At 37.8% G+C, this 27,168-nt stretch overlaps 1 protein-coding gene across 1 annotated transcript in view; it reads right to left on the reverse strand.

Moving 5' to 3' along the window:
- The window catches only part of PIP5K1B (phosphatidylinositol-4-phosphate 5-kinase, type I, beta), a 59,425-nt gene that overhangs the window by 7,579 nt on the left and 24,678 nt on the right, over positions 1-27,168 (reverse strand). Inside the window, exons 4-11 of the mRNA XM_010008490.1 lie at positions 26,105-26,257; positions 24,103-24,402; positions 15,093-15,304; positions 12,479-12,562; positions 12,330-12,378; positions 11,702-11,786; positions 8,818-8,973; positions 6,888-7,032 (exon numbers count right to left, since the gene is read on the reverse strand). Of these exons, the coding sequence (XP_010006792.1) occupies positions 6,888-7,032; positions 8,818-8,973; positions 11,702-11,786; positions 12,330-12,378; positions 12,479-12,562; positions 15,093-15,304; positions 24,103-24,402; positions 26,105-26,257 (1,184 nt within the window). The remainder of the gene's footprint in view (positions 1-6,887; positions 7,033-8,817; positions 8,974-11,701; positions 11,787-12,329; positions 12,379-12,478; positions 12,563-15,092; positions 15,305-24,102; positions 24,403-26,104; positions 26,258-27,168) is intronic.

The following is a 27,168-nucleotide window of genomic DNA, read 5'->3' on the forward strand; positions in this document are numbered from 1 at the left end:
AAAGAGCTTCTGCTTTACAGAATACTTGCCTATTTTACAGACTTCTATTAAGGAAATGCTCCAGCTAGATCTTCTAAAAAAAATATCTTTGTTACTGCTTTCTTGCTACCCTTCACAGCTCAAGTACTGAAAATTACTCAGAACCTCTGATACGCACAAATTTGATGATGGCAAAATATAAGTATCTACTTTTGCCACAGTAACTAATAATTTCTAGTTAGGAGTTTCTAGCCTTTGTTTTATGCACAAGCCTCAGAACATCAGTGGGCCGTCTTGAGAATCAGTCAGCTCTCCTTGCTTTGCTGGAGTTAATGCTTGTTCTGAATTCTTATGTGCTATATGGTATTTAATATTGAATCTAAATACCTACACAAAGAAAAAAAATGTATTAAGAGAAGTTTCCTGTACTTAAATAATGCATCAGCAGAGCAGCATTATAACCACATAGACTACTTTAAATAAAATTTGTAACAAAGCAACACTTTTTTCCAGATTAGTATGTTATTAAAGATTCCCTAATACCTCAGTGAGTAAAAGACTAAGTGTAAATGGCTCAGAGAAGCTGAAAGGAAGAACTGTATTTCTTTTTAAGGAAATCTAGGTGCTCCAGTGATCCCTTGGTACTGATACTAACTAACCACTCTTGACACTAAGGACTCCTTAACCATTTACACTGAATTCCAGGGATTATACAGTAGTCCTATGGCTATGCAAGTAACTCATATTGCAGCTAGACTTCAGTGAAAAGCTAGTAGGAAAAGCAAATTTCAGATTAATCTTTCTTAAGACTACGAAGTCCACAAGATAGAGACCATCATACTATGTATGAGGCTTAAACCACTGAAATTTAGGTATACTTCAGTGAGTGAATGAAATAGGTGCATCATCCAGATTTGCTTTACACTTCATATTTGAAGGCCAGACACTGAAATTCTACATTTTTATGTGTGTCCAGAACAAGCATTCAAATGCCAGGAAACAAGCACTTCATAAACAAACTCCAAGAAACTTCTGCATAAAGGAATGAAAAAAAAAGCCACAAGAACTAGTAATTAATCTCTTAACAGCAACACATGCTGCCAGCAGTTGGTAACTTAAAGTTCAAATTTCTGCAACACTATCAATCAGCTTTTTTGGTCACCAGATTTATGCAGACTTCTGGTAGGGGAGAGAAATTGTGGGCAGGCACAGGAGAGAACAAGAGAAATCCCTATACACGTGGTTTATCAGAAAGAACACTTCAGTGGAAGAGATGTTTTGTACAGTATAAACAGTGCACATAGTTCTCATCCTGAAATTTTCAGACTAAAAAGCTAAGTAACTCCCCTCCACCCATTTTTACAGTTACTTGCTCCCTCTTAGCCCACCATGAGTGTGCGCAGCTGTGCTGTTGCTGTCCCATTGCTAAAGCCCCCTATTTTATCTTGGTTCTTAATTAAAAAAGAAAAAAAAAATAAAAAGAAGCAAAAGTAATTCAATCACAGCAGAACTGGGAAAGCCTTTAAGCCACAATTACATGTTTCTTCAATCATAGTAAAATTTTCTCTTTCCTCAGGGGATTCCCCCAGTGTCTCAGTGCATCTGTTCCTAGCACTAAAGCATTCAAGTCTCTTTCCTTCAGCTAGCTGATTATTTTCATGAATCTTGCATAGATTGAATCCTCTTTGAATCAGATTCAGACACATTTTTCTGGGCTTCAGAAGCTAAAAGTGGTGGGTGGATAGACAGAACATTGAAACTTAGACACAAAATTTTGATTACATGGAAAACCAGAGTGGTAAAAGGTGTGATTCAGTATTCCTTACAACTGGGAACTAATAACTAAAAGTCTCTTTCACTGAAACAACAGAAGAGTTTACTTTTATTTTCCAAACTGTTTTTGAAAAGATTGATAAAATATCAAGTCATGGGACACTTCTGTTCAAAGTTTGGACATTCCAGAAAGTTTTGACTGTGTAAAAGGAAAACAAAAAAGCCTCAAAGCCTTCCAAAATTTCAAGTAGTCTGCACCGAAAAAAAGCAATGCAAAGGTAAGGAAAATAAACAATTGAAAAATACACAGAAAAGGAAGAGGAGGAAAGAGAAGGCACAAGTCTATACTACATACACATCTTACAGAAAGGAGGTACAGAACACATAAAGAGAAACAAGAACTAGATTTCACATAAATTGTTTTCCTAGGCTCAAGCATACAAAAAGAACTCAGCAATCTTCCTTATGTACGCCTTCAGTCTTGGCTTTGCTCTAAAGACAGAGAGGTAAAGTACCCCTTTATATATCATGGGATTTTGTTTGGGTTACTGACTGGAAGCCATGACATCTGCTGAAAGTACTTTGGAAAGAGACTTTCTGTTGTATCTTGAAACTCGTGTTTAAAACACTTCCAGTAGCACCTGCAAAGACATTATTAGCCTTCTTTTATTCTTTGCAATTGTATAAGCAATGTCAACTGAGACAACAGTCATACTGCTCTGGACATTTAGAATATTAATCTGTAATTTAATTCATCAGTACTAATTAGGAAAACTTCATCTGGAGGGAGGAAAAATCTGTTAACACCTCTGCTATAAAAATAATATCTGATATAACATGTAAGTATTACATTTTCTAAGATATAGCAAACAAAACCTTTCAAAGAAATGCATTTGGACTTCAAAATTAGATATATTCTACTGAAAAAGAGATTTTTTTAGGTACTAAAATACATCTGCATCAAATATAAATCGATTTGAGGAGTGGAAAATCTTTGAAAATTTAAATAGAAGCAATAAATTGCCAATTCTCTTAGTAATGACACTTGATATTGCTTATGAAAGAAACACTTCACTGAGAAATAGTTTCATAGAACAGAAACCAGCTGTCTTCTAACATGAAAGCCTACATTTGCTGAGTAACACATTTGTCCATTTTTTCCTATTTCCTTCCCTTTTTTAGATAGAGTTCCTTTTGTGCTGAAAAATACAGCCATTTTCTCATCCCCACTACTCCATTCACTACTTTTACCAGTTCCCCTCCATACTCCCTGAGTAATGCTTCAAGTTTCCTCTCACTCCTCAAGGACTGAGGAATAACTTGGTGAAAAATAATCAGCTGTCAGTCTGCAAAACCACTCTTAATAAACTGTATGTTTATGACAAATCCCTAAGTGCTGCTCTGCATTATCTACCAATCATTTATGCTAGTTCCAATCTGTACCAAGTCGGGTCTAACATAAACCCTCCTCACATGATAAAAATCTCTGGAGCCAGCTCCAGCTCAGCAAGTCACGTCGGTCTGCTTAACCACACTGGCAGCAGCAGCTCCTTGCTTCCTACATAACGAGCGCTAATCACCCTCAAGGACAGATGGCGCTGAGCTCCTTTCTCATATAAAATGCCATTTCACTGTCCCTGGAGGAAAATTCCATTAATGGTTGACAGAAACTGAGGGTAATTCTGAAAAAAAACCAAAGTTAAAAAGACAGTGTGAGCTTCAAGGTGTATGAAAGTATCATTGTTCTCTTTTTAATGAGGCAAATAACAGCATCTGTCTTCTCACAGGTATAGGCACATACTGCTTATCAGAATTAATAGGAGTCAATAAACTGTACAGATACTGTATTATTACTATGCACACAGGATTATCTCCTTTTGACTGGTTACAAGGATATTAGTGTACCCTCTACTTTGTGCCAGGACACTGAAGGAGGAGAAGGAAAAAACCTAATGAAGAAGATGCCAAACTGTAGTTCTCTTAAACAACTTGAAGCAGAGTATCATAGTCAATTGCATTTTTAAAGACTGACAGCAGGCTCACATTTGTAAACAAATAATTGGTTCAGGCTTTGTTTCAAAGACAGCTCCAGGCTTTCTGCTTGTAAGAGACAAATGGCAAAGTGCTAAGTCCTGCAACACAGTATTTTGTAATACTCAAAAGCAGAACTCCCAGTGAGAGAAATCTAAGACATCTACAACTCTGTGTCACCGCAGGATGGGGTTTGTGGTGGCTTTATTTCCCTGGCAGCTTTTTCCATGGGAGGCCTGAAGTGTACCATAAAAATATAAATACAAATTTAGCTGGATGTATTACTTAAGTGCCATGAAGAAGGAAGGACCTGCCTGCACTAATGCAGAAAGCAGAGGTGGACACCAAACAGCAAGTGCCCAGAACTGGGGAAATTAGCTTAACATCAAGTATGTAGTAGCCTTCTTAAACCGTAAAGAAAGCCCCTAGATATCACAGGAAAGCTATACTTGTGAATTGTACATACTGAGATTGTGACATAAAGCAGTACTTGGTCACAAAAAAAAAAAAAATTGCCACCAAGTCCTTGCCAAAAGACAAGCAAGGATGTTAGTTGGTCAGCTACTGTGGCAGATCTCCTGGCTACAGGGTAAGGTCTTTTTTTTTGGCATATGACACAGAAAGACACATGCATCTATAAATGCTGGTGCAAGGTCTGCTGTGTTAAGAGAACCACATCCTGTTGTAGAGATGACTTCACAGTGTGCAAACCTGGACTGCAGACACTACAGTTCCAATCTGATTTTGTAAGATAAAGATGTGGAGGGTAAAAGTATAGCTGACAACTTGTAGTACACTTTAGGTTCTTTCATAGACTGGATCACAACTGGAGAGTAAACAAGTCTAAATACATAAAGTGAGCTCTGCTAAAACCTATTTTAGCATTATTCTGGAATATATTTACAGGAAAAGATCACAGACTTAGTAACAGCTTTTCTTTACAAATAATTTGTGGTGAGTAAAGAGTATCTGAAATGTTTTACTAGCAATAAGTCTGAACCCTTTATCCAGACAACTCCACAAGTCTTTTGCTAACTGATGCTAACAAAGTACTTTTGTAGTTTTATTTGATGTTTAAAGCAAATAACAGTCGTCCTCCCCCCCCCCCAACAAACAGTACCCAACAACCTTGTTTCTAGCAAAGCTAAAACTAGCTAAAATATCATGGAATACTGAAGTCTTAGAGTTAACTTTATCCCAAACTAGACAAGACTAAGAGAAGCTGAATTGATGGACCTCTATTTCTACTAATGTGTATTCATTAGTAATCTTATTTCCTAAAGCTTGTGTAGATGCATTTTGGGTGTAGAGGCATTTGTGATGGTTCTGTAATTAAAACTTCATCTTTGTTACACCCCATACCATGCCTCATTCCAGTCCTTTACACCAAAACACCAAACCTATGGAAGATGCCGCATCAGTGAGATTTATTTCAACTTGATGAAAATAGAAGCTGCAAGTATTACTTTGATCAAGTAACTCTGCAAGTAATTTTACTTCTTACAAAAATGTAGTTGGACAATTTTTAACAGGAGTTAAAATCCTACTGCCTCTAGATGTCTTTTAAAATAACTTCATCTCTTTGGAAAACATGCAGTTTAAAGAACTATAACTTGGCACGTAAGTAAGCTTCTTGAATTGTGTAGTGCAGGATTACAAATTTTTTCAAAGAAAATTCAAGATACTTGGGCCCACAGCAGTTACTCCTCCTGACAAAAACAGATAAAGAAATGGCTGTTCTAGAGTATGACACATGGTAAAGAGATCACAAGCAGGCAAAAGCACACAACACAACACATGTCAGGTGTACAAAGTAGAGTACAGGCACATACACAGATGCTCTCAGAATCACAGAACGTTTGGAGCTGGAAGGGACCTTGAAGATCATTGAGCTCCAACTCCCCTGCATGGGCAGGGACACCTCCCACTAGAGCAGGCTGCTCAGAGCCCCATCCAACCTGCCCTTGAACACCTCCAGGGATGGAGTCCCCACAACATCTCTGGGCAGCCTGTTCCAGTGTCTCACCACTCTTACACTGAAGAATTTCTGCCTGATCTCTAACCTAAATCTCTCTTCTTTCAGCTTAAAACCATTACCCCTCATCCTCTCACTGCAAGTCCCTCCCCAGCTTTCCTGTAGACCCCCTTCAGGCCACCTCGAGGTCCCCCCAGAGCCTTCTCTTCTTCAGACTGAACAACCCCAACTCCCTCATAAGAGAGGTGCTCCAGCCCTTGGGTCATTTTGACAGCCCTTCTCTGGACACATTCCAAGAGGTCCATACCTTTCTTGAGCTGGGTGCACCAGAGGTGGATGTAGTGTTCTAGGTGAGGTCTCACCAGGGCAGAGTAGAGGAGCAGAATCACTTCTCTCGCTCTGCTGGTCACACTTCTTTTGATACAGCCCAGGATGGAGTTGGCCTTCTGGGCTGCAACTACACATTGGTGGCTCATGTCCAGCTTTTGATCCACTAGTACCCCCAGGTCCTTTTCCACAGGGTTGCTCTCAGACCTCCCCCAGCCTGTATTCATATTGTGGGTTACAGTGGCCTAGGTGCAGGGTAAAAATCAGACAGGCTCTCATCACAGCCATGGGTGAAGTTTCAAAGAAATTAACTTCAGAAAACTCTAATTTCTAAAGAACTTAAAGCAGACCATTCAACACTGTACATTCAGAATAAAGTTCAGCTTGCAAGTAGGTCCCTCCTTCTAGCACATCACAGTTTTCTCCAGCTGTTCCAGGCTACAGCCAAGTTACAAATATTTCCTACCCTGATGTTAATGTAGTTTGATTTATGGCACAAACTAAGGCCTAAGCAAGTTTCTAATGCCAAGTTTAGTTTTTGACCACGACAAAAATTCCAAGTATGCTATAACATGTTTGCTATGTTTTGCTTTCTAACTTGTGACCCCAGTCATAATACAAGAAACAAATAACAAACAAATACACAACAAATCCTATGGGATTATAGCACCCCTCCTTCACTGGAGAGGCTGAAGACTGAGCTATAGAGACACTTGCCTCTTCTACTTTTTCTTCTCTCCCAAGTCCCCCTTCCATTGCACACACTGTCAGACTTTTAGTAAAACCACATATACAACATTACCTGCTAGAATAAAGTATAGGTTGATCATGTTGATAACGCTCATCTACATTCAAGGAAGAACAAGAAATTGTGGTTGCCAATGAAGCTGCTTCAAACAGAGATGGAGTGCTTGGCACTAGATCTGGCCGGTGGCGTGAAGCTAGTACTATACAAACAAAAATGAAGAACAACATCAATAAATTTGATTTCAAATTGAATGCAAGGATCTTTATGCAAATGTATGGAGTCACATAGTGCTTTCAACAGCTTTTTAAAGGTTCTTAATATGTTTGAATAGGTGACATCCTAATATTCATGTGTCCATGCCCACACTCTCTGGTATTACAGGGTATGGGAAAACAGAACTTGGAATCTGCTTTCTTTAACTTTCTTAGAAGCAGCTGTGCAGAGGAGCTCAAGATGAGCAGTGCTTAACTCTGTATTTGGCCTTGGACCTGAGAAGTAGGCAAATTAATGTCCAGTGGGGGGGACAGGCCCAGCTCACTGGCAGGAAGGAATGCATTGCTGTCCTGTCTGCTTGTCCTCAAACCCAGGTGTCTAATGGCCAGACTGGGCATGACCTGTGAAGTGAGGCTCCACAGTCAGAGAAGTCATGCAATACAGGCCTGGATCCAAACCTGTCTGACTTCATGTGGTGATTTGCATGTGAAGTGAGTCCTGGGCATTAACGAAGCTTGAATTTACATAGAAAGCAGGCACTGGGCACCTCCCTTACCTTTTCTTAATTAATAAGCATTAGTTTGTTAAGAATCCATCAATACACTAGTCCCTCTTCATCAAAAGGTAGTAAATTAGTTTGTGAATCCTCTGTTTGGCTCAAGAAAAGCATCTGCACTGGAACAGGTCAATGGGCCTGATCCTCTCTTCTTCCCCTCAGGCAGGGACACCTCCTTGGGTGAGATATCATGATTTTCACCTCTTGGGTAGGGGTGAAAGCATCCCCAGGTGTACTGTGTATTGTATATTTTTAAATTATTACTATTGCTAGCAACATTAACATCTATTAAGAGTACTGTTGTTGTCAGTACATTTGTCAACTGCTTTCTTGAACTTGTTGCATCTATCACCTTAATAAATTACCTTATGTTTATATCTAATTACTTTGTATCTGCCACTTTTGCAAACCTGTTCTTACAGCAGTCCTCACTTGAGGACAGCAGGACAAACGTTAAGTGGTTGTATGAATAAACACACATAATCCTTTAGCCTTAAACTGTTGATTAAGACTGCAGTCTGGCCACCCCCAGTGCTCTGGTATACAAAGGTTGTTGGAGAGCAAGTGAGCTATAGCCTGAAACCCTGTGGCTTCAATGGGAGGGTCCTCTGCCACCACACAGCTATCAAACACATATATACTTCCAGGTTTTTTGCCTTTAAAGGACACAGGACAAATTTCAGCTGCTAGCCAGTACAGTCAGCAGAACACAGCTCAAATATTAAACAACGGTATGAATATCTGGCGAATTTTTATAATTTTTGGGACTGGTGTCACAATACCAGGGCCCAGTTTTCAGATTAGACAGCTGTCTTTGAGCCTGGCTGCACATGAGCTCTGAAAGGGGCAAACTTGTATCTTTTCAGAAAGTCTCTGTGAACAATGAATTAAGCTTTGAAACATTTCCTGTGACATGTTTGTTTAAATGTCAATGAAAAGCATAGCAGTAGCTCTGGTTTTATTCCACTCTGGGCTGGAACAATTTTTTAAGATCCCCTGAAATCCAAAATATTAACATCAAACGATAACCTTAATTCTGACACCATCTTGCTCCTGAAGGTCCATTCTGCTAAATACGACTAACAACTCTCTCCAGGAGAATAACCTGACTAAAGTTTAGAAAGATCAGTCAGATGGGAAGCTTACAGGGCTTCTAGAGCTTATACTAAATTCCTTTAAATACACTGTTTAAGCTGTTGATTTGAAATATATTACCTTCTTCATCAAGGCTGGCATAGCTTTGTCCTTCAGCAAGAATGCCATGCTTCTCATCCTTCCACTCCTGGCTAACTGCACATACTATTTCTTGTGAAGTTGCTTTTAGGGCTGTGATAGAATTGCACCGTTTCTTTGAAGGTGAAGACTTTAAAGCTGCATTATCAAATGAAAATAGGTGTTGAATGATGTCATCTTATGTACCTACACATCTTTAACAGCATATAAAAAAGCAAGCTATCTACAAAGCTGGAGTTTCTGAATACAGATGAGAATACATCCAGATACAATCCCACTAAGCAATTATTAAACTAGAGCCAAAGACTTTGTTATTTCATGTATGAGTGAAGACGTGTTGTCCTTTTCTGGGGTTTCTTCCTGCCCACTGGATCAAAAAGATCAAGTCAGTTAAATTCTGACACCACTAAGTTACAAATCTCCTATGGAGTATCAATCTCTGTAATCAGAGACATAATAATACAGAGAAAAAAGAGAAGACAGAAAAACTGAAAAGACATCTGGAGTATTCTGAGAGGTTATGATAATTTCCTTGAGCTGTGAACTACTGCTGTATAATGATGTATGTGCTACTGAAGAATTTCCACTTCAGTGACATGTGTGAAACATCCTATTTGGGTAAAATAAACATGTCAAAAATTATGATGGCTTGAGCACTCTGGTATGAGTAACTCCTTCGTAATTCTTAGAAGGCCCTGCCTACTTCTAATGGCATTTTGGGTGAAACTCTAGGAACTGCCTATTGCCACTGTTACTGAACCATGAACCCCATTTGTAGTTCTTCTCCAGACAGATGCCAGACAGTTCATTTAGTGTTGATCAGCTGCCAGCTGCTGACCTCCTTGCATTGGTTGCAAGGTTACTTGAGACACACTACATTAGTTCATATTGTGCCCTACTACAAAATTGAAATTAAAAGCATCAAAACCACTTGGCTAAAGACTGAAGAAGAGAAACAGATCAATAGCTCCATTACATTGTTGTAACAGTAAATAGCTGCTGAGCTAGCCTTTGCCCAAGGCTTAATCTTCTCATTCTGTTTTTGTTGTTATTTATGGAGGTTTGTTCTGCACACTATGGGAAAAAGCACACATTCAGAACAGGGTTTAAGAGTTTAAACTGAAATGTCTAACTTGAACTTTAGAAACAGTTTTCCTAAAGGCAGGAACACTCCCAATTCTTTATTTTATGAAAGTATAATAATGCATTTGAACCACTAATCTATGTAAAAGAAGATTAATAGGCTTGTGTGCAGAGAAGATCAAGAAGAGTAGGATATTAAAACAGGTTAATAGCCTGGAAAAACGAGACAGGCAAATTAAGATTAGAGAGACAATTAGGCATGATGCCCTGTATTCAAATACAAAATGGGTTGTGTCTTGTACTGACATAAATCTAGCAGTCAGAATGAGAAAGAACTGAAAAAAGACTCAAATGTTCAGGAAACATATATAGCCACATGAGGTATTTATTCTGTTCAATAGACAGAATTATCAAGTTGTCTACTCCTTGCTCTCTATCAGTGCAGAGGAGTTCCCTTTAGTATTGTCTCAGACAACAGAGTTCCCACCAGCTCTCTGGCAAAATTATTGTAGGATTTTGAAAGGCTTGTTTCTCCTTTCAGATTAATTTTGTTTTATACTTTGTCATATTATATAAGATTCTTTTGTTTTTATATTAATCATCCTTTTCTGAAAGATTTACACCTTAAATTGTTACTTTTATGCTAGTATTTATAGTGAATCTTGTTTCACTTAAATCTCATTTAGTTCTATCCTTTATTTGTGTTTTGTTCTACCTCTAACCACATAGCCATGTTTCTCACTCCAGAAATCTAAAAACAATGTTAAAAGAACAGCACCACACTGGCAAAAAGGTATTACAGAACACCTCCTATCAGTTTGACACAATGCCATGTCAATACCCTTTCTGTAGTATATGAACCAAGTGTCCATACCACATTTTGATACCCAATTCCAACACCTTCTACTTTACAAGTAGAACTGTAAACTGCTAACTAGTATCCATTTGAGAGTATAAATTCCTCTATAAACCATATAGTTTTAGGCAGTCAATTTATATTTATTTGCTAAGAACTCTGCTTTATAAAAAGTGGTAAAACTCACAAAACACTGTTTCCTAGAGACTAAGCTGAAACATTCCTTCTCTTACTAGAAAAACAAGAAAAAAAGTGACATTTCAGCATATCTACAGATTTATAAAATAATTAGCAGGAAAGCACCTTTTAAACAAATTATCTGTATGTCTTATGATAAGGTTTTATACCACTTGCCATAATTGTTGCAAAAATCCTCATTGCTCAGATAACCAGAACAGCTTTCCCCCAAAGAGTAGCCCAGGCCACAGTGAACCACATGCACTCATCTTTGCCTCGTTGGTATATTCCTCAGGTCTTCCCTACAGACTTCCTTACTGTACACACACTGAACCCTCTGTGGTTGTCATAATTCTTTTCTGTATTTCACAGAATTGCAGAATTATTTGAGCTGGAAGGGACAATCTTTACTTTTGCAGATTAGATAAAATCAGTTGAAATACACCTAAGAATAAGAGACACAGGACTGGAAATATCATTAGATCACTACATTTATCTTTTTATCAACGCTAATGAAAGGGAACCTGCTTTACCTTCAGATGCTCCTAACGTGACAAAAAATACACAGCAAATGATTCTCTGTAATTTTACTATTAGAGTATAATGCCATCAACTCCAGTAAAGAAACTCAACTTCTGGCAATGCAAGTGACACGTAATGTTGAAAAGATTCTTTTATTGGTAAGAGAGAAGTGTCACAAAGTAATTATTATAAAAATACCTACAAGTGTAAAAATGACAACCTTCTTACCTTGAACTTTCCTGAAAACTTTCGTACTCATAAACTTTAAAAATCTGTCCGCATAAAAGCTTGGTCGGTGAACTGAAACAGTATCCTACAAGAATGAAAAAAAATCTCAGTCACATTTTCCATAAGTAATTCTCAAGTAAATTCCCAAGAAAGAAGTTGGACACCTCAGATAAATGGTATTATCCATTTCAGGCATACTGAAAACCAAGTGAACTCTTAACTCAAGGTTTTCCTTTTTAAAGGTTAATTATTCTTGAATTTTTCTTTGCATATTTAATTTATGAAATTATGAATTATTCAGCCATTTTCTGTAAAATCTTCCTAGCATTTTAAATGCTTTTTTTCACACTGTGCACATTTTTCAGTTACAGATTCATCCATGTCCTGCTAAGTGGCCACTGTCTTGCTTAAGACATAAGGACAGGCTTATGATTTGAGTGGCTTTTTGAAAGATCAGTAAATAAAATCAGGGCATATATTGGCAAACAGACCTAAAATATTTTGGCAAAAACAGCCCAAACCACACAGTAGACTACAGATATCAAAGCAAAATCTTTCCTGGTCAAGATAAGTTACATTTCCATTAGCTGAAGTATCAGCAGTTAAAAATAAAATAAAATGTACATACCCCATCATAAACAAGAGCTTTCCAAGAATGTTCCAGTTTCTTCATTAACCTAAGCACATAAATACAAAATCAGAATTGCTTTGTAATATTTCTGCATTCATAAGTCATGTCAGAAACCTTACTCAAGAAAAACTTGAAATTCAACTTACCTGTAAGACTGGAGAATATCAATAATACCCATAAATAGAAGCAGCTTTTCTCCTTTGTGGCTTTTAGCTGGAATACCGCCCATTCTGAGAGAAAAAAAAACAACAAAAAACATACATCAGTTTATCTTTTAAGACATCTCTGATCATCAATTAGCAGGTGAACTGTACCTACTTGCAACCCCACAAAAATATACACAACATTAAAGCTATATGCCACAGTGCAAAGTCAGTCAAATGTAGGTCACTTGGTATACAACTGATTTTAAATGGCAAACCTAAAATATGTGGCATCCAGTGGTGAATATCCATTATGAACAAAGAATATTTTAGGATAACTTTTAGATAGGATTGGAAATATTTAAATTATCTGAAAATTGGAAAAAAACATAGATAATTTTATTAGTAAGGAAAAGAAGTAATTTTGCCTAGCTAAAAGAGAATTTTGTCACTTTATGGATCACATCTAATGAAGCTGTAGAGAGCCTGCACATTAACTCTAAAAAGGCTGTATTGTGTATCTTCCATTAAAAATTTAGAGTATATGCATTTCCAAAATTTCTTTACAGACAGATTAGTGACAGAAAAGGTAACAGTACCAAGCTGCCTAGATATCCACTTGGTTCAGAGTATTTACCCAGCTATCACCTTTAAGAACAGGGTGCTCTTTCTAAGACCCTCTCTATGGAAAATTATAGAATAGTTCAAATTCAAAAGGACCTTAAAGATCATCTAGTTCCAAACCCCCAGCATGGGAAGGGACACCTCCCACCAGGTTGCTCCAAGCCTTATCCAGTTTGTCCTTGAACACTTCCAGGAATGGGGCTTCCACAACTTTCCTGGGCAATCTATTCCAGTGTGTCACCACCCTCACACTAAATAATTTCTTTGAAATGTCTAACCTAAATCTCCCCTCTTCCAGTTTTGAACCATTACCTCTTGTGCTCTCACTACAAGCCCTTGTAAAATTTCTCTCCCCAACTTTCTTTTAGGCTCCCTTCAGGTACTGGAAGGCTGCTATAAGGTCTATTCCACCTCTTAGAAAAAAAGGTTTATTGTTTTTAGAATCAGAAACTGAAATCTAATTTTTAGCTTGTAAGCTTCTGTTGATACTGATGCACAAACCATGAAAACAGAGATTGAAGATCCAACACATGCAATATGTCCAGATCTTTATTAACAGTTTGAGAAAAAACTAAGACAAACCTGAAAGAGCTATCAAAGACACAGCTGAGAGTATATATGCCATCCTGCCTTTAAAGCACAGTAGTCCCTTTCCCCAGCAAAACAGGACCACTATCCCATTTACTTTTTTTTTTTCTCTTTTTTTTTTTAATTCTTTTTTACTGGGGGGGGAGGTTTTTTATTATTTTAGGCAAAAAGGAAACCATGTAAGAATAAGCAGAGTTTAAATTACTTTAAAACCCCGTTAGTGTAAATTTCAGCTCAATTAACCAGTCTTACATTCAGAAGTGTTAAGTGGTTTACACAACTACATTCTGTCAGGTTTTCCTGGAAGCTGTGACTGGAAATTCGATCCAGCACAAGCAGCAGCTACTGCTGCTGGGTATCCATTATCATCCTCATGCCTCCTTGCATGGCCTTACAATGAAACAAAGCAGAAGACTGACCTAGGGTCTTTTTTGTAAGACTTAGGTTTATTTTCATCCACATCAGTGAGATCTGCCACACTACCAGTTATTTCAATATGTAAGAGGACACAGCGCCGAGAAGGACTCGACTGCTGCAGGAGGCTTCAGCAGCCGTACTACTCTGCTCAGCATCTCGACAGCACTACATCAGCTCCAGTGATGTGGGTGTCCAGGGTGCATTTCCATAATTAACAACCACAGAGACTTTGTCTGATGACCTGTATCAGCCTTGGCTTTAAGTTAAAAAACAAACCCAAAACACAACTCCCAGAACTGCCAGTGTTTGCTGCCACCATTCACCATCTTCTGTGTGAACATGAGTAATGCTGTAAAATCTGGGTGAAACTCAGCTCTAATTAAAATTACACAGTTCTGAACATACGGAAACTCTCATAATGCTAAATATCCCAATTCTCCCATTTTTTTGTGGGAGATTTAAGTACATGTTTCTATACCATCAGTTGTGTTTACCTAGACAGCTTCCTTGAGAACCAGCACAATAACTCCTTAATTTGTAATTAAGTCCTCATTATAATGAAGGATTGATTATATAGAATGAAAATGGTGAACATAATGCTATCACTAACACTTTATGTATTTTAAAGGAAACAACAGAGTGACTATTGTGTCTATAATTAAATTTCTACTGCAGTTTTTGCTAGGTAGAAAAATAGGAGGAAAGGAGAAGTTCTTTATCTCAGGAAATATCCTACATGGATATTGTGTATTTAAAGATAATCAGTTTACTAATCAATGTTTGAATTTCCTGCTCTACAGAAAATCTTGCTGCTCCAGCTTTTGGGGGGGGGGGGGAAGAAAAGGAATAAAAAAATAAAGGCCTTCAACTCCTGAAACATGGTGTATGTTTGAATGTTTTGCCTCTTATCCCCAAGTGGCAGAGTGGAGAAACAGAATGTGCAAGTTTTAATAGTTTTAATATCTCAAGAGCAGGTTACAGTACTTACGTGTTTGTTGTCTCTGTGCTAAGTGAGTCCCCTGACTTCCCAGGGCCCTGTATTGACTCCATAGCTGTGGAATAGAGAACCTTCTGCCCTCCAGGTCGTTTTGTGTCTGATGTGCTCTGAGAACTCTCTCCCTCTTTTTCCTTCAAGTTACTCTTCAGCATGTGGATTCCCAGTAGCAGACTGTAATCCATTATCTTAAAACTTTCTAGAACCTATCAGAAAAGAAGAAAATGCTTACTGAAACAAAAAAAAAGACTACATACGATATGAATTACACAGCAGCATTTTGAAAACCCAAGTAAAAGTAGGCCTTCAAAGCACAAGGTTCTCTTCTGCTTTCTTTTTAATATTTTTTTTACTCTTTCCAGATAAGTCAAAGTGCTAGTTACCTTATTAGCTCAATGCTCTTGTTACAAATGGGAAAGTAAGATGCATAGCTGAAATGTAACCTGGTATTATTTTGTAGTCAAGGAAGGTATGTCCAGTCAGGACCTTTTTTATTTCCAGCAAATAACCAATTAATAGTTCTACCATGTACTCATGAACTAAATACATTTTAAAAGTAACCTCTAATGCACGTTCCAGACTTTACAGAGCATTTTTACCTAGATCACGCTCTACCACTCCTCTGTCTCCTGTTTATAATGAAGAAAGCAGTCTGGAGAACTTTCAAACATCAATAACTGCATTTTCTACAACCCTTTCATTAACAGTCTGTGGGATTTGGGTACAAAAAATCATGCATCTCTCTTTACTAAGCTAAACAAGGTCCATCTGAACTGCAATGCAGTTTTACTTCAGAAATATGAGTCAACCAGCTAGCCTTCTCTTCCAGCTCTACCAACCACCTTTGTCTGTCAGTAGGCAAGTTCTCATTTTTCTTCCACACACAGGTAGTTTCTTAACTTTCTCAGCAGTGACATCATTATGAAGTCTGGCATACTGCCATTAGAAGGAAGTAATAGTTCACGTTAACATGCAAATCTGAACTAGACAAGCTGTGATCACATCTGGTAATATAACCAAACTGTTAGCAGACAGAAACTGGGGTAAGTATCTTATATAAGAAGAGCAGTGCTGAGTGGAGGGAGAAAAATGGAAAGTGACCAGGAGGGAGATGCTGTGCCACTCACCTCTCTTTTACTTCATGCAGATCATGATTTATGGTATGTTTTGGCACACAACACCCTAAGATAATGTTATAATTTTTGGTACAGAATCAAGAGTCAACAGTACATTTTTTTATGTGAACAAGAACAGAACATGATTTTGCAGAGGTGACAAATAAAGTAACTCCATGTATGTCATTTTGATTAAGACTATGGAAGTATAAATATTTTTACACAAAACACTGAGATGTCTTGTGAACTCTTAGTCACATTTTGAAAATGCAAAATGAAATTTGCTGGCAATCACCAGGAAAAGTCTCATGGTCTGTGAAAGCATATGAGGAAAAAGAAGTCTACACATCCGAAGAGATAATTCTAAATCCAGTGTTCAAGGTGGCCTACAAGAAAGCTGGGGAGGAACTGTCTACAAGGGTGTGTAGCCATTGGACAAAATGGCCTTAAGCTAGAGCAGGGTAGATTTATATTGGATATTAGGAAGAAGTTCTTTACTATAAGGGCAGTGAAACAGTGGAACAGGTTGCCCAGAGAGGTGGTGGAAGCCCCATGCTGCAGTTCAATACAGCCTGAAGTTGTGCCAACACTACTGTTGGTAAGAAATGGGTTACTGACATTACTTGGTTTAAAGAATAATCTGTGTAGACCCCTTGAGGCAGAAAAAGAGAGAAGAAATCAAATAAAACCCTGCCACTACTATGGGTTTTGAAAAATCCAATGAGTAAATTTGATCACACAAGATTTCTGTAACAGATAGTTCGCAAAACAAGTGCCAACATATTAATTGTTCTAAAGTCAATTTACAAATGAAAACCGGGTAAGCACATACTTTTGTTTAGAACATTCCTCAACACTTGCACAAAATTATTATAAATGTAGAGAGCACCCGTAATGAACTATGCCTTTTGCTTTTACAGCAACAGAATAATTTCCAGTCATTGCTACGGAGTGTCTGAAACAGCAAAAAACCCCAACAAAACAAAACAGAAATCATACCAGTATTGCATCAAGCTATTTCAAAAGAATTCTGATAAAGTACAACTTTGGAATAAATCAACTCAATTTCCATTTAAAATTATCAGAAAGGAAATACCATAATACAAAAAGCTAAATTCTGTGGTTTGGTTTCTAATTCTACTTACAAAGTCTTAGCAGCAATGCATTTTGTCCTTCATGTCCTGAAAAATTCTAAGCAGTGAGAAAGAAAAAAACCTCATGACTCAACTCCTATTCTAATCATCAGACAAAAAAGTGGTGTTCACAAAGTTTAATCCTCCAGATAGTGTGGAAATATTAGCTAGATAATCCTGATTTACCAGATAAATAATCCTGACAATACTCCTATGAGAAATCTAATAAGTCTCCTAACTTGCTAATGAAAAAACACACTATAAAAATTTACTGTTCTGTCTAGAAACATTTTGGTTTCCCTATCTTCAGTAAGACATACCTCAAGGAAAGAGGTGAAGAATGAAACAGTAAAGCTTATTTCAGTCACTCTTCTTAGTAACATCCATATTTAGAGAAAAGACACTTTTCCACCTTCATGAATTTATAAGAGATATCCCCAGGGAGAAATCATAAAACATTCATACTTTGCCTATGTGTAGGTCATTAGCACTTCAATGGATAGCTTTAGAAATACCCTTTCTATTGAGACAGAAAATCTAACAACTGCAAGACAAAATTCCATGGTTTTACAGAGAGTTGCTTTGTCAGTTTGTGTGAAACAACTTTTGTAAATTAAGTGTTAAATGTGGATCCCAAAGGTTACCATGTTAATTGAGAAGAATTTAAAAGGCAGCTCTTAAATACCCTTCGCTTGGAAAAAAAGTCATCCTTAAGTGTGGGAAACTGTTCTTCCCAACATAAGTGTAAACAAAATTCCTTTTAAGCCAGCAAAGACCTTCTGCTCATTATTCCCAGGTAAGGGACCAAAACCAGGCCTGCTGCTCAAGGACAAATGAAAGCAAAACAACAAGTATGATACAAGGCAGGAAGGATGGACAACAAGTTATGAATTACCTCTACTAGTTACAACCTTAACTTGGGACTCATGGATGCCAATTGGCTCTGAACATGAGTATGTTCATACATTGTGGTGGTGACACTGCCTGGAGAGGGGGTGACTAGAGTACAAAAGGGGTGGGTTCTCAGAGAGAACATCTTAAGGGCACAGTACTTTTGCATATATCCCTGGTAGCCATTTGCCATTTAGTGTGGCCGTTCATTAATAAACCAGTTAATTTGTAAACATTGATCCCAGTAACAGTTCATGGGTACGGTGAGGGTGCTATTCTCATCTCCGCTCTAAGACACGGTCCTGTGGCAGCCGCTCCTATGTCTTGTGAACTCTTAGTCACATTTTGAAAATGCAAAATGAAATTTGCTGGCAATCACCAGGAAAAGTCTCATGGTCTGTGAAAGCATATGAGGAAAAAGAAGTCTACACATCCGAAGAGATAATTCTAAATCCAGTGTTCAAGGTGGCCTACAAGAAAGCTGGGGAGGAACTGTCTACAAGGGTGTGTAGCCATTGGACAAAATGGCCTTAAGCTAGAGCAGGGTAGATTTATATTGGATATTAGGAAGAAGTTCTTTACTATAAGGGCAGTGAAACAGTGGAACAGGTTGCCCAGAGAGGTGGTGGAAGCCCCATGCTGCAGTTCAATACAGCCTGAAGTTGTGCCAACACTACTGTTGGTAAGAAATGGGTTACTGACATTACTTGGTTTAAAGAATAATCTGTGTAGACCCCTTGAGGCAGAAAAAGAGAGAAGAAATCAAATAAAACCCTGCCACTACTATGGGTTTTGAAAAATCCAATGAGTAAATTTGATCACACAAGATTTCTGTAACAGATAGTTCGCAAAACAAGTGCCAACATATTAATTGTTCTAAAGTCAATTTACAAATGAAAACCGGGTAAGCACATACTTTTGTTTAGAACATTCCTCAACACTTGCACAAAATTATTATAAATGTAGAGAGCACCCGTAATGAACTATGCCTTTTGCTTTTACAGCAACAGAATAATTTCCAGTCATTGCTACGGAGTGTCTGAAACAGCAAAAAACCCCAACAAAACAAAACAGAAATCATACCAGTATTGCATCAAGCTATTTCAAAAGAATTCTGATAAAGTACAACTTTGGAATAAATCAACTCAATTTCCATTTAAAATTATCAGAAAGGAAATACCATAATACAAAAAGCTAAATTCTGTGGTTTGGTTTCTAATTCTACTTACAAAGTCTTAGCAGCAATGCATTTTGTCCTTCATGTCCTGAAAAATTCTAAGCAGTGAGAAAGAAAAAAACCTCATGACTCAACTCCTATTCTAATCATCAGACAAAAAAGTGGTGTTCACAAAGTTTAATCCTCCAGATAGTGTGGAAATATTAGCTAGATAATCCTGATTTACCAGATAAATAATCCTGACAATACTCCTATGAGAAATCTAATAAGTCTCCTAACTTGCTAATGAAAAAACACACTATAAAAATTTACTGTTCTGTCTAGAAACATTTTGGTTTCCCTATCTTCAGTAAGACATACCTCAAGGAAAGAGGTGAAGAATGAAACAGTAAAGCTTATTTCAGTCACTCTTCTTAGTAACATCCATATTTAGAGAAAAGACACTTTTCCACCTTCATGAATTTATAAGAGATATCCCCAGGGAGAAATCATAAAACATTCATACTTTGCCTATGTGTAGGTCATTAGCACTTCAATGGATAGCTTTAGAAATACCCTTTCTATTGAGACAGAAAATCTAACAACTGCAAGACAAAATTCCATGGTTTTACAGAGAGTTGCTTTGTCAGTTTGTGTGAAACAACTTTTGTAAATTAAGTGTTAAATGTGGATCCCAAAGGTTACCATGTTAATTGAGAAGAATTTAAAAGGCAGCTCTTAAATACCCTTCGCTTGGAAAAAAAGTCATCCTTAAGTGTGGGAAACTGTTCTTCCCAACATAAGTGTAAACAAAATTCCTTTTAAGCCAGCAAAGACCTTCTGCTCATTATTCCCAGGTAAGGGACCAAAACCAGGCCTGCTGCTCAAGGACAAATGAAAGCAAAACAACAAGTATGATACAAGGCAGGAAGGATGGACAACAAGTTATGAATTACCTCTACTAGTTACAACCTTAACTTGGGACTCATGGATGCCAATTGGCTCTGAACATGAGTATGTTCATACATTGTGGTGGTGACACTGCCTGGAGAGGGGGTGACTAGAGTACAAAAGGGGTGGGTTCTCAGAGAGAACATCTTAAGGGCACAGTACTTTTGCATATATCCCTGGTAGCCATTTGCCATTTAGTGTGGCCGTTCATTAATAAACCAGTTAATTTGTAAACATTGATCCCAGTAACAGTTCATGGGTACGGTGAGGGTGCTATTCTCATCTCCGCTCTAAGACACGGTCCTGTGGCAGCCGCTCCTGAGGCGAGCGCCACGTGTGAACCCTTGGTCTCTTTTAAAAACCCCTCAACCCTGGGGGGGAAGTCATGGAAGCACCTGACAGCTGGTAGCCTCTGTGTCGGCATCAGTTTGTGGCACTCAACAACAAATCAAGTTCACAGACTCTTACAAAATCTGGTCCTCTTTCCCCCGGTATTTCGAACAGATGAGGAATAAATCTTAACTTTGGTTTTCACAATAGTATGTGTCTTTGCAACTTTACTGGGGAATTTCAACCCAATTTGTAGGATAAATAAAAACTGTTTGATTTGCACAGATAGCTTTTTTCATGTCTAGTATTTATATACATGAAGAATTATGCAAGAGAAGGAAGAAATAGTGGGAAATGACTGACAAAAGGAGGCTATCCCACTGCTTACAGGTAAATATTTACTAAGGAGACATTAACAGCAAAGTAATGAGCAATAGGAACAAACTTCTTTTTTTTTTTTTCCATTTACCCAATTGAGAGAGGTAACTACCTTTACATGCATTCCTCTGTTTAGCACTTTTCAATTTTTTCTTCTCTCTGGGATGCAGCAGCAGATGGAAAGGGAAAAACACAACCAGGCTATTTTTATTCAAATACCCCAAATTCCTGCATATGATTTGTTGACATTCAAGAACATACCATACCTGAGTGAGTGTGCGAAGCAAAGATTTACCAATACAGAATATTGTGATTACCTATTCTCCTGAAATCCATGTTTCTTGTTCAAAGTTACATGCTTTGTTAGGCAACTAGATGAGAAATAGTGTGTAGAGTAGTATCTCTGTACAGCCAAAATACTCCCAGTTATAGAAGGGATTCCGTTATTTTCTTTTAATAAACAGTTGCCAGTTCTTCCGTACGGATTCTTTTTAAGGGCTTACAGGGAAGACTTTAACAGTGTTTTCATAACCAAAACACTGAGCCGTATTCTGATGAAATATGCTGTCGTACCTTTCTGACAATAATTTTGGACATGTACCTTTAAAAAACTGTTAGTTTTTAACATGGAGTGATCAAAAGGCCAACTGTTACTTGTGTTTAGACTATTAATTCCTTGTACCAGAAGTGTTTTCCCTGTGCTCTCTGCCCAGTACAGTGGTAATTTTTATTTATTAAACTGCCTAAAAGCTCCAGCAAAGATCAAACAAGTAGGAAAGGATGCATAGCTTTACTTTGTGCCCTATCAACTCTAAAAAATAAAATCCTACAATTAATTCCCTTCTAGCCTCTCATAAAGAGTTGTACGTATGGTACTTGTACCTAACACACAACTTAGTACCATAGCTTATCCTTTGCCCCACGTAAGTATTCCTCCACACAGAAAAAATTTCTGAAGGATTATCTGTTTATAGCAAAAGACAACAGCAACTAAGTTTGACATGGAGTTTAATTTTCTGCATCTTTAAGAAAAAAAAAAAGAAATCCACAAGTGCACTTTAAACTATCTTCAATGCATTTACTGACTTTGCTTTTACTTAGTAATTGCTTATGTGTCACAAAACTTAATTCTTGGTCTCATTTATGAGCATAACTGTTTCTGTTAATATTTATAAGACTAATTTTATTTGGAAATTCTTTTAGATTCTGCTTATTATGTTCTATATAATAGATTCCCTCCGCAGGATTTGACTGGGCAAGTAGCCTTTGGCAAGTGGGGGGAAGCACAAAAGGGCATCCAGATCCCCAGATGTGACCACACCGATGCATTCTGTGTTATCACACATGGCAGGAGCTCAGGAAACGCTCACTGCAAAAGCCTTCAGAAAGAAAAATGTGTGATGTTAGATAAATGTCTCATACTGAATATGCAGCTGAATATTAGGTCACACAGTTTTACAAACCAAGCACAAGGCATTGCAGACCTCTGTGATAATTAAACAAGAAGTACTATTCATGTACAAAAACAAGGCTTTCCATCTTGCACTGCAGGTGGCAGTGAACAACAAACTCTGAAGTTCAGGTCTACTCTGTGTGATGAGTTCAGTTCACCCTTTCTGCTGTTTAATTAGGAAACTCTCAGGATTCTCTTCAGACAAAGCCAATCTTTTCTTTTCACAACCCCTGTGAATCTTCTGAAACTTTGAGAGACCTGAATAATTCCCCTTTTCCCTACTTTTTATTTTCTTGCCTCTGCTACAGAGAAAAACCCATTTTGCAGCAGTTCTCCCTGTCTGCAAGATGCACGGAATCCATTCATCAAGGTCCCCTCAAAGGACAATGGCAGGTATCCCTCTCCTGCCTTGAAAATGTTATCTGGACATTAAGTATGGTATTTCAGCTAAGGAAGAAGTTAATTTGCTCCAGAACTAAGACTGCTGCCACCAGGCCTGCTTCCTCAACTCAGTCTCCCTAGCTCTTTGTTAACTTAAAAAGAGGCAGACTTACCCAACAGTACTGAGTTTGCAGCTCTACACAGTTTATTCTTACAAAAATAATAAATTACTATTTAGGACTATGTATTGTGTCTCAGATAGAAATAATTAAAAACTCCAAATTAATGGAAAGCAAGAATGATAACTTAAAACAACACTCTACCGGACTATATTCTATATTCGTCTTGTGTTTCCACAGATGGAACAGTGCAATTCTCAAAGCAGGTATAGCAGAACTTTGTGCTCTGCACAAAGGGATCTGAGGGTTGTGCTGGATGGTAAGCTCAATGAGTTAGGAATGCGTCCTGCTTGCCAAAATGGCCAACTGTATCCTGGGGTGCATTAAGCAATTAAGCCAGCTGGTTGAAACAGGTGATTGTCCCACTACACTCAGCATTCTGTGGCCCCAACTCAAGTTCTGTGTGCAGTTTTGGACAAGAAAGATGGTGAAAATCCTAGAGGGCATAACTTGTGAGGAGCAGATGAGGATATTAAATTTGTTCAGCTTAGCTGAGACTGAGGGGTGACCTAATTGCTGTCTAAAACTTTCTCATGATGGGGGCAGAAAGGGTGGCACTGATCTCTGATGTCTAGTGACAGGATGTGGAGGAAAGGCTCCAACCTGCTTCAGGCAAGTTCTCACTGGATATTAGGAAAAAGTTCTTCCTTTAACGGTTGGTCAATGACTGGAACAAGCTCCCCAGGAAAGTGGTCATGGCACCAAGCCTGTTAGTGTGTAAAAAGTATTTGGACAACACTCTCAGATATATGGTTTAAATGTTAGATTGCCCTGTGTGGAGTCAGAAGTCACAATTTGATGACCCTCATGGACCCATTCCAGATCAGGATATCCCATTCTATGATCTCAGATCCCAACAGCTTAACTAAAACACAGGCTTCATCAGTGCCTTGATATCCGTAATCTTTCCTAATTACGTTGCATGGAATGGGAAGGGTAAGTAACATTCAGAGCTACGTCCTGCTCTCTGTTTTCCTGAGGTAAATCTGTATCATATGTGAACACGGAAATTTAAGTAGTAAGTAATTATTACTCACTCGACAATCCCGCTGTAGTGTTTTCATTAGTGCACTGTGTGTTTCAGAGTCAAAATACAATCCTTCATGCATGTCTTGTAAGAAATCCAAGTCTTTGAATGTAGGGTTTGACTTCTCCCTCTCTTTTCTTGATGCTCTCCGTTTGTATGTCGAGCCTTTCAAGTCATATGTGAAATGCATTTTCAAGGCTCGTGGTAAAACGTTGTTCATTACAACAATTCTAATATTAATGCCTCCTGACTGAACGCAGTACAGCCCGTAAAACTTGGGAAGAAGAGTCCTTGGATTCTGGTTCAGATTCTAGAAGAAAAGATATATGGTTAAATACATATCTTTCCAATAAACTTCCATGCTTAAGAAAGTTTCTTTTTAATACCCAAGGACATTAACAAACAAGAAGAAAACTGCATGTTTCCCTATTCAGTGTAGCTTATTTGACCAGTTGATATTGTTTGTGGGTCTGCAATCAGAAAGCTATCACAAAAATAGTCTTTTTGCCCGGAACTTATATAAGCCAAGAGAAGAGTATTAACTGGATTTATTCCAGGTTTCTCACATCCCATGAAAGAGCAGACTAGGCCAAATCTAAAAGCATCCTGAAGATTTAATGAATTAATTCTGTGCTGAACAAGCTTTGCATTCCCCCAGCCATAAGGAGCTTGGGTCAAACGTAGTTCTCATTATCTTGACTCGGATTCTGAAAAGCAGAACTCCTTTCTCCATAAAGCTTTTCACATTGAGGGTTAGTGCCAAATGACCAGGTTATCTCCACAGGAGTGTGGAGAACCACAAGTGACCATCAAAACAGAAAAGTGTGAAATAATCCAAATTCCACAACAGGCAAAAAATTCACTCTGAGAGGATCAGAGAGGCGAGAAAGAAAATTCTCCTACTGAATACAACTATTCTCAGTTTTTTTCATTAAAAAGCAAGAAGGGTAAAAACTACAATCTTACTACTTAGTCAAAACATACAACTACAGGAAGAAAGCACTTTCATAAGAAATTATCAGTGATTTAAGTTTTACACTTTCAAACACCTTGCATATGGTAGCAGTGAGAATGAAGACCCCAGGAACAAAGCAAAGTGGCCTTAAATTTTCTTGTATTAACTCAAATTATGCCAAGCTGATTATCAATGAAGTACCTGTCACCATTGCTCTTTTTGATGCTCTCAGTGGGTATTTTTTTAAACAAACAGTGAATTCACACTACTGTAGCCTAATAACACCACTAATAAAAAAAATAATGTAAGGTAAACAGTACTCCTCATTTTTAGCACAAGGCAGAGAGTAACTTTTCAAGTGTTTTTGTAATAAAGCTAAAAAGAAAAGTCAGAGACGGGTATAACATTCCAAAGTTCTGCATACCACCCAGAAGAATGTCCGTTCATATGTATGAGTGGTTTTTGTTAAAATTGGATGAATGTTTTGCCCTTTCAGATGACCAACCCACAAAAACCAATGCAATCAACGTAGAACTAGCCTCCAAAAAGCTCAATCTAAAAATTACATGTTGAACAAATTATATGGATAAAAGTATTTTACATAATTATTTTAATATATGAGAAATTAAAACAGAAGCAGTCCAGAAACAAAATGAACCTGACTGGTCTAGTTTCTCTGTCCACTCTGAGTGAAATGCAGAGGGTAGACAAACACAATATGGAGAAGAAAATTTGAATTAGAAATTTAGAAACTTTTTTTTTTTTGTTACTAGCTTATTAGAAGCAAAGTTTGTATCAAATCATAGGATGACATTCAGTTTTTTCTTGAATGCTAAAAGGACAGTGTTTATTATCTTTAAAATATTCTTGATTTATATCTATTCTTTCTGATGGACGTGCAGGCTACAAAGCTGAGAGGCAAAAAAATGTCAAAAGTATTATGAAAAATATGGATAAAGCAAATGAAAGATTAAAAGACAACAAATGAAACAGAATCTGCAGCACTGTGACATGAAACAGAAAAAATACAGGTAAAATACAGTCCTGAATTACTTACCATATAATAACCCGGCAAGAGCTTCTGAAGAAACTCAGCCTCTTTGTGTTGAACTGTTTTGATGATGAACTCGTCATCACTAGTTACAAAAAATAAGGACCCACTGGCACCTGGGTTGGACAATTCAATTAAAGGCTCACTGCAGACTGAGTACTGGAAAAGACAAATGTTTTTCACTATCAATACACGAGTTACTCAAACACAAGTTTAACACAAAGAAATGCAGGTTCAAAATAGGCACAGGAGAACTATGGAACTTATTATTTGGGCTTCCACTGCAGCAAAGGTACTACTGTACAGCAAACTGGTTCACAGTAATTTGACTGAGATTTGGCCCACCAGTTGTTACACTCCACTCTGTTCAGGATACGCTACAGAGCCATGGAAGAGCAGTTGACATCTGAGTGTATGGTCCCTCTTCACATCCCACTACACCAACTGAACTTTCCCTGTAGAGGACTAAGTTGTTGACGTGGAGTGAATCCACCCTCACACCATCAGCACTTCAAATTCTGATGTCAGAAGCCTTAAGACAACATTTGCACTGCAACTGTTTGCTGTTCATAGCCATCTATGAATCAGCTACAGCAGGTTGTTAAACACACCAGGACTAGAGGTTTCTCACTGTAGACAAGTAGGCGAGTCCTCTCCTGTGAATCCGGGATTGAAAACCTTAGAATAATAATTTTGGTATAGCTGCTAAGGTAATTTTTTGATAGAAAACTGCTTGAAACAGGAAAATTAAATACTAGTCAACAGGAAAAAATGGGGTTTGTAGGACCATTATTTTGGATGCTTAGACAGGCCCTCTCTTCCATGGGGCATCAGTAATAATTACCATCACATTAAGGAGGAAAAAGAAACCACAGAGTATTCCTTACCACTAGAACCGGATGTCATATGGAAGCTAATGTATATTTATTAAATCTCCACTAATTCACAATTCATGCTTCATTCAAACAAAATGGAGAGGAGACACTAAGCTCAGAAACTTGCAAAAATCTCTTTATAATTAAACTCAAGACCTTGTTTAAAATAGAGCATCACTAAACTTTCATTCACAC

This window comes from Chaetura pelagica, unplaced genomic scaffold (genome assembly GCF_000747805.2).
Source record: "Chaetura pelagica isolate M959 unplaced genomic scaffold, ChaPel_1.0 scaffold232, whole genome shotgun sequence".
NCBI lineage: Eukaryota > Metazoa > Chordata > Aves > Apodiformes > Apodidae > Chaetura > Chaetura pelagica.